Below are 15,498 nucleotides of genomic sequence, written 5' to 3' on the forward strand. Positions count from 1 at the left end.
CTCTGGGGAGGAAAGGGCTGTGGGGACAGTGCGCCCAGTCGGTCAGGCGTTTCCTTAGAAACCTGGCCGTCCCCTGAAAGCAGCTCGAACGCCCGGCGAGCCTCAGGCCAGGCCAGGGAGGGGCCCCAGGGAAAGGGACCCAGGAAGCATTAAGGGCCCTTGTCTTCCAACAGCTGCCAGAGGCGCTTTCCCTGGGCTCTGAATTCCCTCAGAGGTTCCCAAACTGTGTTCCAGAGGACACTAGGGTCCCAAGAGGTGCTCAGGTTCAAGGTCACATAGGCTTGGAAAACCTGCCCACAAAATGCCCATGAAGAGATCCTCCTGCACAGGGTGCCATCAAGGCTCTGACAAGTCCTGCAGCCAAGGAGCTGGTTTAACTTTAGCCCAGCATTCTCTCTGTGGAGCACTCTCAACCCCTCCTGTGCCGCTGGAGGTAAAGGTCCCCAGCTTGTTCTCCTGGCTCCCATTTGTTCCACCAGCTCAGGTGAAAGGCTCCAACTGGAAAAGATGCCCTAGGAGACAAAGTCTAACTCGGCCCCCAGAGATGCCCTTCCAGCAGCTACAGCCCACGGTCCTCTGCCTGGCAGCCCCGCAGCTGGAACCACGTTGATAGCAAGTCCAAACCTCGCATTTCCCAATAAAACCTGAGAAGGAGCTGGTTGAGGACCAGCTGAGCCTAGCACAGAGGGGCTGAGAGCTCCTGGGCCTCTCGGCGGCTACCGCCCCCTTCCAAGGTGGGGACAATTCCTCCCCCTCCCAGGCCGCTTGTCCTCTCCTCGCAAGTCCGTCTGTCCCTCAGGAAGGATAGCTGGGGTGGGGAGAGGGCTCCAGGGACCCATACCACCCGCCCCAGCCAGGCCAGCGCCCCTGGGGCAGCTCAGCTGTCACCCACCTCAGCACTCGGCAGGTGGGCGGAGCATCTCCTGTGTGCCAGCCCCGCTCTGGGCTCCAGGAACCCCCCCGCCACCGAGCAAGACAGAGCCCGGCCACCGGAGCTCTCGCTTCTAGGTGGGAAAACAGGCCAAAGCTAGCAGAAACCGCTCAGAAATGAGAATTGGGCGTGGGTGCTGTAAAGAAAATAAAGGATGCAAAGGTAGTAGGGCCCGGGCGGGGGCAGGGTGGCACCATGTCTGAGGGGGTCTCTGAATACGGTGTCCAAGAGGAGGTGGCATTGATGCTCACGCCAACGGGTGGCGCAGAGCCCACCAGCCAGAGAGGACAGCTCAGGAGAGAACGCACGCGGCAGATTCGGGGAACGTGGGTGGCAGGAACGGGGCGTGAGTGGCTGGAGAGGAAAACAGACGGCGGGGCCCTGTGACCATGTCAGGAGTGTGGGGCTCATTCTCGGGCCAGGAAGCCGGTGCCAGAATCAGAGAGTCAGGCCTGCTGGGGCTGGGAGAGGGATGGGGAGGGAGGGGAGAGAGGAAGTGAGGAGATGCCGGGGGAGGGGCCCGGACTGGGTGGTCTCCTGGGACGTAGGGCTGAGTGGGTGGGGCAGGCTTACCTGAGGGGGAGAACTGACAGAGCTTGGTGATGGACGGATTGGAGGGAGAGGTAGTGAGGAGAAGGGCTTTGACCTGGGCCGCTGAGGGCAGGTGGTGTCATTGGTCATTGGGTGGAGCCCGGGGTGGGCCAGCTGTGGGGAGCAGCCGTCAGGCTGGGCCACGTGAGCCGGGGGCATTTTGAGGTCCCAACAAGAGCTATCGATGGGCAGTGGGACAGGTGAGCTTGGAGCAGAGCCGGGAGGTGGGGCTGGATGGAGAAATCGAGGAACCCTTGGAAACGTGGTGGGCTGAAGGCCGTGAAGCTGGCGGAGGGTGCTAAGGGGGGTGGGGTATGAAGGCCCAGCTGCGAGATCTGGGGAGGAAGGGGCGTCACGACAGTAAGAGGAACGTCGGGGCAGACGGACTGTCAGCAAGAAGGTGCGTGTTGTAAGTGTGTAGACTGCCTGCCAGAAGCCGACTCCGGTCGTGCTCTCCGGAGAAACACCAGGGTTTTGTTTGTTTCGGGGTTTGGTGACACCTAGGAGTTAGAACAGTGGGACCCTGTATGGATGGGACCTCGCACCTCGCCAAGGCCCCATCATGGCCCCTGCTGCAGCCTGATGGTGGGCAGGGGAGGGGGACAGCCTGTGTCCTTTTACAGGTGAAGAACTTGAGGCACCAAAAGGGAGGGAGGGGGTCTCCTAGTCCGTGGCTCTTTCCAGAAAGTTACGGAAGTTCTCTGAGACGTTCACTTATCCACAGCTTCCCCTCCACAGCCACCCTCTTGGGCTCCCAGACAGGCCTCCTGGACACATGGCAGGGGGGTCATTTCCAAGGCCACCGTCTCCTCACGGGGACGGCCTCTTGCATCCTCATGGACATTCTGTAGCCCGGGGAGGAGCCTCTGGATGAGACCTGTGACCTGCAAAGTTTGACATGGGTGGTAAACCCCAGGGAGCCATTAGAGGATGTCAGCCCGGGGGTGGGGGTGGGGGAGGGTAGGCAGGCCGGCTCCACAGCCATCCAGAACCGAGAGTCTGGGTGGGTCTGGCGGGGGGTGTCCTCGTGTCCCCTGGAGCCAGCCCGCCCCTCCCTGCCGACAGGTCCGCACTCCCTGAGGATCTGACAATGTTATAAGCCCCCCATGAAACTGAAACGTTGGGACTCTACGCCTAATATATATTTCTGCCAGAAACACCCAATAAAATGTACAACCAGTGAATAAAATCACAACGTTGCCAAGAAGTGATGTGTGCCCCCAATTTCCAAAAATACCTCAATCGCTCTGTGTCTTAAAACCAGCCTCAAGCCAGGAAGCCATTATTTAAAGTTCAACTCAGGAGCTTCGGCCTCAGGAGCTCCAGGCCCTGGGATGGAATTTGCGTTAAAGATATAAAGCATGACGCAGGCTGCTTCTGCACTGAAGAATCCCAAACCCAGCCTCCTTGATCCCGTAAGGGACTGGGGCCTTCTCCTAATTGTATCAAGGCACAAGGCCCAGGATGGAGGCTCCTGGGAAGGGGATGTACGTGTTGGGCGCATCCCCTGAGTTGAAAGGGGCCACAGTGGATCTTGAATCCCTAAGTCCCTGGCTACAGATGTGGGGTCCACAGACCACCGGGTCTGTGCGCTCCTGCAATGCAGCGTTGATGCGCCTTGGGGAGTTCTTCTGGGCTGGGAGTTGAGAAGCCACAGCTTTCAGCAAATTCTCAGAGGCCTTAGACCCAGAAAAGGTTAAGAACCAGCCTTGCCTCTTAGCTTCCTACGAACACCCTGTGTTCAGAGAAGCTGCCCTGCCCTTCGAAGACACAGAAAACCAAAACCAGGTGTCAGCTGAGCACAAGTCTGGGAAGAGTACGGATAGAAGATCCAAAGTCAGCCAGATTCAACTCTGCAAAAAAGAGATGAACAGCAGGCATTGCCAGATGCTGTGATAGCTCCCGGGCACTGTCCCTGTGTTTGAGCAGATGAAGGAAGCTTACAGACTATTAAGACAATCTCTACCCAGTCTCCACCCTGCTGCGGTGGAGGTACAGAGGGTGAGGTATCCAGAAAGGCTTCCTGGAGGAAGAGGCGTCGAGCCTGTGCCTGTCCTCAAAGAGTAGGTGGAGGCTGGTTATGCAGAAATGGAGCTGGACCCTGAAGGAAGGAATGGGATTTCCTGAGATAGGAGAGTCTGGGTACTGTGGGGCAGGAGCTCAAGTTCTAGGGGTTTCGGTGCATGGTTTCTGTGCCCTTTGCTTCCCAGGCCCCCGCCTGCCCTCCCACTGCCCTGGCTTCCCACAGCTTTTCCAGGTGCCCAGGCTGCGCTCAGTGGGGCAGTGGGGCAGGAAGCTAAGGGCCTTTCATTTCCCAGACATCTGGCATCCTGGCTTCCTCCCGCAGGGCTGGGCATCTGCTCCAGGGGCTGTGATCAGAGGAAGCCCTGAGTGGCCTGCGGGCCCCTGCATCCCTTTGATCCCTACTCTGTCTTGCTCAGTGGCTGACGCTGCCGTCTGGACAAGCACAGACTCAGGCAGGAGCTCCCAGGCCAAGGAGGCCAGTGTGCTGGTCGGTAGAAAGAACAGAGGGCTGGGACACAGGGAGGATGGCTCTCCCTCTCCTGGGCTACCCCATCCAGGCCACGGGCATGACAGATCTACCTAGCCCACCTGCCTCTTGGGCATATTGCAAGGACGAATTTATATATGAGATGGGAAGGCAGTTAGCCCGGGTGAAAAAGAGGTCACCAGATGTCTCGGCAGGACCTGAAAGCAGAGTCAGAACTGTGGCTTCCAGCCACAGCTCTGTGCATTGCCAGGCACACAGCTTTGGGCAAGTCACAACTTCACTGGGCTTTCGGGGTCCTCATTGCAGACAGAAAACGCCCTGCCCAGCCCCGCCCAGCCCTGCCCTGCCCTGCCCAGCCCTGCCCAGCCCTGCCCTGCCCAGCCCAGCCCATGTCCCCAGCTTGCATGAGCACCAAATGAGCTAATGGCTAGAAAGTGCTTTGAAAAGAATAAAGTGCCTTGAGGATGTCAGGGATTATCATTGTTATTAAGGGGCGTGATTACCGCAATCCTGAAAAGCTGCCATTAACGAGAAACCTCCTGTTCGTGTTGATTTAATTTCCTGGTTAACTGAGCGTTGGCAAGAAAAAAAACTCTACGTTCCAGCCCTTATTGAAAATCTTTTAAAATTATACCAGTGTACTTTCCTGCACCGGTCATGGAGTCGTCTCGAGTCCTTATTTATTAACGCACTGATTGAGTCACATATTCATGTATTACTCTGGCTCTGATCAGATCTTAAAAGGTGACCGCAGACCCAGGCTCCTCTGTGCCGGGGTCCTCGCGCCCGCCCAGGACTCGGGGTTGGGTATCCGGAGGGAGAAACAGAGGAGACGTATCTGGCAAATAGCACAGGATGGGACCTTCCAAGTGGCTTTTCCAGAGTTCCCTGCAGCACCTTGATATATTATTATGCATTTCCTTATGGTTCAAGAAATACTTTCTGATTGGGGTAGGAGGTTTTTCTGCGTTTATTCAGATGCATTATAAAGTGACATGGCTGCTTTTTTTTTAACAACTTTGTCAGGACCGACAAGACCCAATAAACAGCCTCACCCTCTGGGGGGCCACGGAAAGCCACAGAAGGGCCTGTGCTCTTTGCAGTGAAGCTGCTGCCCCACAGAGGCCCCCGTGGTGTGTTGCTATCAGAGCTGGTGCTGGGTGGAGAGCGACGCAGTCACCTTGAATTGGATCTGATGGCAAGAGGCTGCCCCATTTCAATAAAACCACTTGGGGACAAAACCGTGCTTTCACCATCTTCACGGGGAGAGTTCTTTCCATTCATAAGCTCCGGAGAGATTTCCAAGGAAGATTTTCCAGAGGTTCCAAGTGACAGCTGCCTCCTGGGCGATGCTTAGAGGTGCTTGTGCAGGGAGACCACAGGCTGAGGGGCAGAGGGGCATCCAGCCCTTAGAAGTGGATGCCTTGGACTTCCCCGGCGGTTCAGTGGTTAAGACTCTGTGCTTCCGCTGCAGGGGACACGGGTTCGATCCTTGGTCAGGGAAGTTCCTCATGTCACGCAGGGTGGCCAAAAAAAAAAAAGATGCGGGTGCCTTGAACTCTAGGACCTCCGTTTCCCCCTTAAGAAGAGGGTGGTGGTGATACCTGTCAGGGACGTCCAGGGACCTGCAGTGAGGAAGTGCGTGTAAAGAGCGGAGCAGGGGCTGGTGCTGCTGGGGCAGCTGTGGGCGTAGGTCTGGGACATGAGGCTAGATGTACATTTAACTTCATGTGTGGTCCTTAGTTACACATGAATCTGCCCACATGTAGAGCAGTGGGTCTCAACCGAGGCCAGTTTTGGCCCCCGGGGGGTAACAGGCAATGTCTAGAGACCTGGGGGAGGGGGCGGGGTTTAATGGCATCTCACCAGAGGCCCGGGGTGCTGCTGGGTGGTCCCCCACCGCAGGCAATGATCTGGTTCCAAGGGTGAGTGGTGCCCGGGTTGAGAAAGCCCGGCGTGGAGATGCTCAGCCTGTCTGTACCTGCTGGGGTGACCTTGGGCAGGCTCCGTACCACCCTCATGCTACCAGTGTCTGTGCTCTCCCCCCAGAACCCCGACATCGTCCTGGTGCACTACCTGAACGTCCCGGCCATCGAGGACTGCGGTAAGCCCTGCGGGCCCGTCCTCTGCTCCATCAACACCGACAAGAAGGAGTGGGTGAAATGGACCAAGGAGGAGCTCATCGGGCAGCTGAAGCCCATGTGTGAGTAGGCGCGGCCGGTCGGCCAGGGCCACCCAGGCAGGGCCAGAGGTCCTCCGGGGCCTGGGGATTGGGGGGCGGGAGCCCCATTCTGCTCGGATGACAGTGAACTTAGCTTTTACAAGGACCCTGCCCAATTCCACCCGGTCCTCGGGGGCTCCCTATGCGACGGCCAGGACCCAGATATCAGCCCACGTTACAGCTGAGAAAAGTGGGTTCCAGAGCACAAAACCCGTGGGCGGGGAGCAGAGTGGAGAGCGCCTGGGACCTCTGTCTTGCAGGCCACACACAGGGGCGCGGTGGCAGTCCGGGGAGGGAGAGGCCCGTGGCCCGCGGCCAGGCTGGCCAGGCTGGCCAGGCTCCTGCCCTTGGCCCATCTGCTCCTGGACACGGGGCACCCTTGGCTCCCAGACAGGGAGGCACACAAGTAATGGGAACTGAGCTGGATTTCATTTTGTCAGCAAAGTGACGCTGCCGGGAGCATCTGTCAGGAGCAGAGCTCTGAATGCAAAACACCGAGCGTGTCCGCAAAGCCGGGACATGGCCGGCGCCTGGTTTCCATGGGCAGCCGGCGGGGGCTCTCGGTGGCATCTCCTGCCGCCTGGGCGGAGCGCTCAGGGAGAACAGACCCGGGGAAAGCCGTCCAGGGCACAGGGCCCTGGGTTCCAGAACATTGATCTCTGAGGCTCAGCGCAAAGACCTGTCATCACACTAGACCTCAGGGAGCAGGTCAATGCGGCCGTCAGAACCTGTGGCCCCCTTGGAAGTCGGGCTGCGGGGAGGAAACACATCCAGGGAGCAGCTGAAATGTCCTTTCCTGGGCGCAGCGAGTGTCCGGTCACTGAGTGTCCATGCTGAGGCCACGTGGCACCTGCGGTGACCAGCTCATCCTGAGAAGCCTTCAGTGCTCAGATGGGAGGATCCCCCCACCAGCCACAAGGTTGGGGATGGGGTCGGGAGGGACAGGGTTCTGAGTAGGGAAGTGGACCCCCAATAGGCTGATGGTCCAGCCCGCCTGGGGGCTGGACCCCAAGGCTGAAGTCCACCCCCATGCTGTCCTTCTGAGCCGTGTGCCCGTGGGGAGGCTCCGGCCAGCTTGGCCTCACTGCCGCCACCAGGAACTAAAGCCAGGAGGCCCAGGGCCTTCCAGGCTCAGGCTGTGCCCGGTGGAACCCTCCTCAACTGCAGCTCTGACCAGAGCCGCCCTGTTGAAGCCACCTGGTACCCTCAGGACGGAGCATGAGCTCCTGGGTGGGCCCGCAGCTCATCCGCCTGTGGACCCCACGCCAACGCCCCCGCCCAGGGAGACATCAGAATGAAGTCAGCCTCCTTAACCAGAAGAGGACACGCAAGCCTCTTCAGAGCTCTGCGGAGCACCCAGAAACTTGGGGAACATCCCAGCTAATTCCCGTGATCCTTTGCCACCTGCCGCTCCTCGGGGCCCCGCACCATGCTGGCACGTGGAAGGCTCTCTGTAAATATCTGTGAGGGGGCCGGGTAAGCGTGGCTGGGCCCAGCTTGATCCCCTCTCCGCAGGGGCCCGAGCACCTGACAGAGGCTCCCGCTGTCCAGGCCCTGAGAGCCGGAGCTGCCCAGTGGCACCCCTCCAAGGCCAGGCCAGGGACTGGGGAGCAGGGCAGTGGTGCTGGGTCTGCTCTGCCGCCCCGCCCACCCATGCCTTCCATTCCGGGGTGTCTAAATGTGCAGGGCTTGTACTTGACCTTGGGTTTCCTCCCCCAGAGCTGCCCACACTTCCTCTTTGGCAGAGCCTTGGCTGGGTGGGAGCAATGGCTCTGATAACCGCTGGCACTGGCACCACCCTGCCAGGCCAGTCGAGTCCGGGCAGCCAGGAGCTGCAGGTGCGCACCTGGTTCTGTGACTGCTTCGCTGTGTGACCTCAGGCCAATCACTCACCCTCTCAGAACCCTAGTTCCCTTTCTGGAAAGTGAGGGAACGCCTTTTAAAAGTCTGCAGTGCATCAAGGAAATTATGTAAAACTACAACAAACACCCCATAAAGCTAATCACACTTGAGTCCCTGGTGTCCAGACACGAGAGCAGCGTGGTGCAGTCACTCAGGGTGTGTGTGTGTGTGTGTGTGTGTGTGTGTGTGTAGCTCCGGTTAGACATGCACAGCCCGGAAACACAGCCCAGGAAATACGGCTCCAATAAAAGCTTTAGATGCCGACTGGGTTTGGAACACACACAGAGCACCAGCTACCCGTGTTCGGGGAAAGCAGAGTTATGCTGGGAGCCAGGAAGGCATCAGATTGGGTTCCACAATCAGGCGTGCCACCCCAGCGCTGGAGCCAAACACGTTAGCTTCATCACATTTTCACATAAATCACATTCCTTCAAAGACTTCACAGGTTGACTTCCTGATGTTTCCAAATTTCTCTGCCCCGCAACAGAGTTGTCAGTGGTTTAATCAAAATGTTGTGTTCATCCGTGGGGAAGGAGACTCTGCTTCTCCGCCTTTGCCTCACCTGTTGACGATGGGGTGGGGAGATCCTACAGACGCCAACTTCTGAGCCAGACTGATTCCAAGAACCCCACCTTGATTCTTGCAGTGGTGCCCTTTAGTCCTATGGGGGCTTCCCTTCAACCTGCAAACTGAGGGATGCCTCCTCCAGACTAAAAACAAACAAAGACAAGGGGGAAAAGATTAAGATCTCTGATAGGAATTCCAGGTCTATTTCCAGCAACAGCGTCCCGTCTTTTGCAGTCCCTTCTGTGGTATTTAGAATACGGGTCCTGCCGCTGTGACGAAGACAAAAAGAATAGTGGCTTAAAGCTTATTTCTCTTTCACAGAGAAATTCTGGGTTGATAGGGCAGCCTCACAGTGTCAGGGACCAGATCAGCCACCCAGGCTCTTTCCAACTGGTTGCTCTGCCATCCCTAGGGCGTTGCCCTCTTTACGTGGCCCAAGATGGCTGCTCCAGCACCTGCCATCATAACTGCATTCCAACCAGAGGGAAGGGAAGAAGAGATGGAGGGCAAACTTCATCCTTTTAAGGACGGGGACCAGAAGTGGCACACAACACTTCCACTCATATATCATTGGCTAGAATTTGGTCATAGGGTCACTCCTCGTTGGCAAGGGAGTCTGGGAAGTGTAGTCTTTTCTAAGCACTACCCTCCTGACTTCCTTTGGGGAATAGGGTTCTGCATGTGAGTCCTTCAGGGCTGAGTAGAGCCAAGTGCAGCCTAGGGAGCCTCCTGTAAGGCCTCAGCTGAGAATTGCTCAGCTCAGCTCAAGGCCTGAGGATGATCGCCCCGGGTCCCGTCCGTCTGAGGGTTGGAGTTTATGGAACTCAAGTGAACATGATCTAAAGGTCAGCACATCTCATCCTGGAAACTCCAGGGTATGTTCCAGCGCAGCCGGTCTGAAAGACCACCCACTTTGGACCCGGCGAACTGCCATAGTGCAAGCGGGGGCTGGGCAGGTGGGATCCGCTCCTCCCGGGTCAACCTTGAGTGGGAAGAATGATGGGCAAGACAAGCTCTGTGCCTCGGTCCCGCCAGCCTGGCGGGAAACTCGCTCAGTGATCCTCGGCTGCCCCGAACCACAGTGGCCCGAGCCCTCCACCCTCAGGGAGTCAGATGGAGCCGGTTCCCTTGGAGTGGACCCTCAATTCTGAGCTCCGTGGCTTTCTGCCCTGCCCCATTCCTTCGCAGCCCACGAGGGGACAGGATGCCAGCCGCTTCCCGGCTAGCAGGTGGTGAGGTTTTTCCATGTAGAGTGAGGGATGAGGGCATGAGATTTAAGCTGTGTTCTCAGCCCTTCCCCAGCTGTCCCCCACTCCCTGGGGCTCCGCTTGGAGCGCCCTAGCCGGCCAGGTGGCCCTGCATTGTCCAGCAAGGCCTGGGCCTCCTCGCAGGCCTCCCTGGGCCCAGAGGCCACTGGCGGCTCCACCGGCTACCTCTGGGTTTGGCTCTGCTCTTGTTGCCTTACTGGAGCCCCTCTATCATTGCTCAGGGGGTCCCGGGGCCTCAGTGGCACTGGGTGGGCAAAGCAGGAGAGCTGGCTGGGGAGCCCCCATGCCGACGTCCGTGCACACCTCAGTGCACACATGCACACACGGCCCACCACCCACAGGGACATGCGCGGGGATGCACGTGTGAGTCAGCAGGGGCAGGGCTCAGTTTTCTAGCCCCTCCAGCCCCAAGGCTCTCTCCAAGAGCCCTTCAACACACCACCACCGTCCCCTTACCGGCTCAGGTGGGGACACCAGCACTGTCTGGGCCACAGCAAGTGCCTGACCCTCCCCCTGAAAGTGGGTGAAGTGGCAGTGAGGGCGGGGGGGATGGGTAGAAGGACAGACCTGGGGGGGGGGGGGAGGTGTCCTAGCTCCTCCTCTGACCAGCAAGCGGCCTAGCACGGGTCACCCCAGCCCTCTGAGCAGCATCGTCCCCCTTCAGGGCGGGATGATCGTAGGCCCTTCCCTGCGGCCCCGTGGCTGTCAAACGACATTGTGGACACAAAGTATGTAGGTGTCAGGGCTGCGTCGGAGCCAGAAGGCCAGTCCTCTCTCTTGAGTTTGAGCGCTCAGCCCCTGCCAAGCCCTGTGCTGAGGGGTGTCGGCAAAGACCAGCTGGACGGCCCCTCGGGAACTCCTGAGCCACCAACACCGAACCAGAACAGGCTTCTAGAACCTCTGCCCTCAGCTCAACCCAGTGCCAGCCCTGCGGAGGCTGCCAGGTGGGGAAAAGCCCGGGCCCTGCCCTCAGGAAGACAAACCCAAGAGGCCGGACCGGCTGAGGGGCCCGAAGCAGACGGCCTGAGAGCAGAATACATGGCTCTGCCTTCAAGTGCCCAGACATTCAGGAGATCCAGGCTCAGAGCAGTCGGGAGGCTCCCTGTCCCCCTGGCCTGGAGGAACGTGCGGGACAGACGGGAGGCAGGGAGGCTGGGTGGGCAGCAAGAAGGAGGGAGCAGACAGGGGTGCACACAGGTGTGGCACTGAGGTGACTGCAGTGAGCCTCACGTTTGAGGCTTAAAGGGCACACTGAGTACGAAGTGATGGAAATCGCATGCAGTGAGAGGTGTAGATGTCATGGGAGCACAAGGGCACGGAGCCGTGTTAAGGGTGGGGGTAGAGGCCACGTTGAGTGTGAGGTGGTAAAGGTCATGTTGACGGGAGGGTTGTGGGGGAGGCGGAAGTCACGTTGAGTACACGGGAGTGGAGGCCATACTGAGGAAGCCGTGTTGAGTGTGAGGCAGGAAGTTATGTCAAGAATGAAGCGATAAAAGTCCAAGTTGGTCGTAGGGATGGAGGCCGTGTTGAGTGTGGACAGGGGTGGAGGCCATGTTGGTAGTGAGAGTGGAGGCCATGTTGTGTGTGGAGAGGGGTGGAGGCCATGTTGGTAGCGAGGGTGGAGGCCATGCATATTCAGTGTGGGGAGGGAGGCCATGTTGAGTGTAGGTGGGCAAAGACCAAGCCAAGTATAAGGTGATGAGGACCATTTTGATGGTGGTGGAGCCCATGTTTAGTGTGGGGTTCAAGTGTGCCCCCCCAGCTCCCCGAAATCCTCAGTTCTCCCAGTCACCTTGGTCCCTGGGCTCCTGCAGCCTGTAGGTGTTCCAGAAGCCAGGGTGTCAGCCCCTCCCCGTGCGCCCTCCGGAGGAGCACAGCCTCTGTGCCTCCGTGAGGCCGGGACGGCAAAGGCAGGGTGGCTGGAGACAGGAACCCCCTTGCTGAGACGTGGCTGCTGCGGCGGAGACCAGAAGGAACAGACTGGTTCTCAGCGGCGTCTTCCAGGAGCTACTCACCCCGCAGGTTAAGCCAACAGTGAGGTCCCTCCGTCTCCAGAGCCCCCAGCCCTTCCTCTGCCTGCGGGGCTGACCTCACTGTTGCCACACCCAAGCCTCAGGTTGTATGTCAAGGCGCCTGTTGTTTTTTCATCATTTTCCAGACAAAGACCAAAGACCCAGTAAGAGGGGCGGTGTTTATTTGTTTTGCTTTTTTGCTTAGATTGTCATCCTGGTGATTATAGAACATGAAGTAAAATCAACAAAGGCTTTCCTTTCTGGGGCCCACACCAAACCGGTTCCTGGTCGACTAGCGCCACCTGGTGGCCTGAAGCAGCAGAGCGGCTCAGAGACGTGACCTCTCCGGAGGCGTCCCACTCCCCAGGCTGGGATGGGAGCAGGCAGGGGGCACGACTCACCCCTGCCCGTGGACCTGGTGCCGGGAACCTGCTCTGTGATTCTGGGTCTGGGAGGGGGATTGGGCGGGGCTGGAACAGACAGAAGGGGGCCCTAGGGAGCCTCCTCTCCCATGCGGTCTATCCTCATCAGGCATAGCCTGGCCGGTTGCAGGTGGGGGCGCTGGCAGCTTCGCCCGTGACCAGGAACGCGTGTTTCAAGTCTCAGTCTGGGTGATGGAGGGGCACTTGCAAAGCAAGTCGCATAGCTGCTGTCCCCATGGAGCTGCACGCGGGGGTACCGTGAGTTGGGAGGGAAAATTGGGGGGTAGATCAGTCCAGGGAAAGGGGAAGCTGTTGTCACCCAGGGCTGGAAGGTTTCTTTCTGGCCAGAAATATTCAATTAGCAGCCTTTTCCAGTGTTCCCATCTCTGGAGTTAGACTCAGGGTAGGAGTGAGAGACCAGGAGTCAGGGAGGAGAGTGTGCACCTCCAGGCCGCCCACCACGGGGGCTCAGGGAAGCCAGAGCAGCTGTGGTTCCCCCACCTCTTGCTACCCACCACCCCTGCCAGTCCTTCAAGGCCCGCAGAGCCTGGGCACAGACATGGGCTCAGTGCCAGCAGCAGTGGCCCGTATCAGAACCTCCGGGGCAGGTTGATAAAAGGCAGGGCCCTAGGAATCTAATTTTTTTTGTTTGTTTTGTTTTTTGCCATGAATCTTGCAGGATCTCAGTTCCCTGACCAGGGACTGAACCCGGGCCAGGGCAGTGAAAGCGTGGACTCCTAACCACTAGGCTGCCAGGGACGTCCCAGGAATCTGAATTTTTTAACAAGCAAGATTCTCCTGCTTTTTGAGAGATCCTAGCCTAATGCAGTTTCCAGCGAGAAGCCAGCCAAGGAGCCCTGTTGCAGAGATCAGGGTCGGCCCCTTTTTGGGGCCACAGGCCTCTTTGAGTATCAGCTGATTCTCAGATCCATGTGGAAGTGAGGCTGGCACCGGAGGCAATGCTGACCTTGAACTTGTGCAAAGAGTAGGGTGTATCACTTCTGGGTGTTTCAGGACCCCGTGAAGTCTTTCCATAGACTCTGGATTAAGACATCGTACCAACCCTAGAAGTTTCCTTGGGTTGAAAGTTAGATGTTAGTGTCAGGCACATAATGGGGTCTTGCCAGACACTTACCGACTTGAAGTCATGAGAAACCCTGGAGCCCCATAAAGGGAAGCACATCTGCATCCCCGTGGTGGGCCCAGGGCCCAGGACCGCAGCTCTTTCCCTAAGTGCAGAGGCGTTAGTCAGTGGACGAAGCCTGCGAGCCCCAGAGGTCCTGCCCCGCCTTCTGCCTGTGTCAGCTGGATTTGGAGTCACGGAGGGAGGCGGTTCAGTACACAAGGGCCTGGGGAGGACTCCCCTGTCCATCTTGCTTGTCTCTTTGGTTAGGAGCTGCAGGGATGAAGAGCAGGCAGGGTGGGTCTCCTTACATCTCCCACTCTCTCTAGGATGCCTCCCGGGCACCGCCCAGCCTGGCGCAGGGGAGAGCAGGCAGTGGAGAGGCAGGAAGAGGCTGATTTGTTTTCTTTAACTGAAGTATAGTTGCTTTACAGTGTTGTGTTTGTTTTGGGTGTACAGCACAGTGATTCAAATGTGTACATATACACATATATATTCTTTCTGTCAGATTCTTTTCCCTTATAGGTTACTAGTTCCCTGTGCTATACAGTAGGTCCTTGTTGGTTATCTATTTTATATGTAGTCGTGTGTATATGTTAATCCCAAACTCTTAATGTATCCCTCCCCCCACTTTCCCTTTTGGTAACCAGGAGTTTGTTTTCTATGTCTGTGAGTCTCTTTCTGTTTTGTAAATAAGTTCATTTGTTCCTTTTTTTTTTTTAATTTATTTATTTTGGGCTGCATTGGTTCTTCATTACTGCATGGGGGCTTTCTTTTTAGTCACAGTGAGTGGAGGCTACTCTTCGTTGCGGTTTGCTGGCGTCTCATTGTGGTGGCTTCTCTTGTTGCAGAGCTCAGCCTCTAGGCACGTGGACTCAGTAGTTGTGGCCCACGGGCTTAGTTGCTCTGCGGCATGTGGGATCTTCCCAGACCAGGGCTCGAACCCGTGTCCCCTGCATTGGCAGGCAGACTCTTAACCACTGCGCCACCAGGGAAGCCCCCTTTTCTTTTTTTTTTTTTGAGATTCCACATATATGCAATATCATACCATATTTGTCTTTCTCTGTCTGGCTGACTTCACTTAGTAGGATAGGCTGGTTTTAAATAGGGATTACTTCCTTTTCCTGCTCTGCTGGAAGGATCCAGGCTTGTTTTGCAAATGTGCCTTTCTCCCTTGGGCTAAATTTTATTTAGCTGGTTTGTCCCCCACATCAGAGAACTGAAAGAGAAATACTTATTTTGATTTCCTGTCCCTCACTGGCTACTTGCCCCCTCAGGGCCACTTGGGCACCATGCACCCCCTGCTGTTACAGAGTCCCCTGCTCCGACTCTGCCAGCCACTAATTCCAGGAGCTTTGATGGGGGCCCCTCTGTGCTGGTGGGGAGGGTGTGCCTGACCGCCTCCCAGAGCTGACACAGCCCTGCTCATGCTGGGGGGTGATTTTGTTAAACTTAGAATTTGTTGCCAACATTTTAATCTCCAGATTTTCAGCTTCTCTTTGAAAATTGAAGGTTCTGGTAGGAGGCAAGAGACAGCTACCCCTTTCTAGGGCGCCTGCCTTTCTGCAGGCACCACCTCCGGGCACACGGAGGAGGGATCTGAGTCCAGGGTCTCCCAAAAGCAAGACGGAGACCCTCCGGAACCCAAAAACCTGGTCCCCTGCCCCCGCTGCTAGTGGCCCGGAGGGGCTGGTGGACAGGTGGTCACTCCTGCCACCTCTGCCCCTGGGCAGAGCCTGGGAGAAGAGGCTGCAGTGGAGCCTAAAAGAGAAGAGAATTCAGAGCCCACGTGGTTCCCAGATGTGGGAGAATGGCTAAAGCTTCTTCTACCCCCCGCCCCCCACTGCCAAATTGGGCTTGCATCCAACATTGCTAGACAATCAGAGAACTGCAAGCACACTCACGCTCTCACTACAGAGCAAAGAATTCCCGGCCTCGGTCACAATGCC

The 15,498-nt window shown here is 57.5% G+C and overlaps 1 protein-coding gene across 1 annotated transcript in view; it reads left to right on the forward strand.

The window, feature by feature from the left end:
- Positions 1-15,498, forward strand: part of CAMTA1 (calmodulin binding transcription activator 1) — an 888,226-nt gene that overhangs the window by 773,228 nt on the left and 99,500 nt on the right. Inside the window, exon 7 of the mRNA XM_065882980.1 lies at positions 6,084-6,237. Within this exon, the coding sequence (XP_065739052.1) occupies positions 6,084-6,237 (154 nt within the window). The remainder of the gene's footprint in view (positions 1-6,083; positions 6,238-15,498) is intronic.

This window comes from Phocoena phocoena, chromosome 1, assembly GCF_963924675.1.
Source record: "Phocoena phocoena chromosome 1, mPhoPho1.1, whole genome shotgun sequence".
In the NCBI taxonomy this organism is placed as follows: domain Eukaryota; kingdom Metazoa; phylum Chordata; class Mammalia; order Artiodactyla; family Phocoenidae; genus Phocoena; species Phocoena phocoena.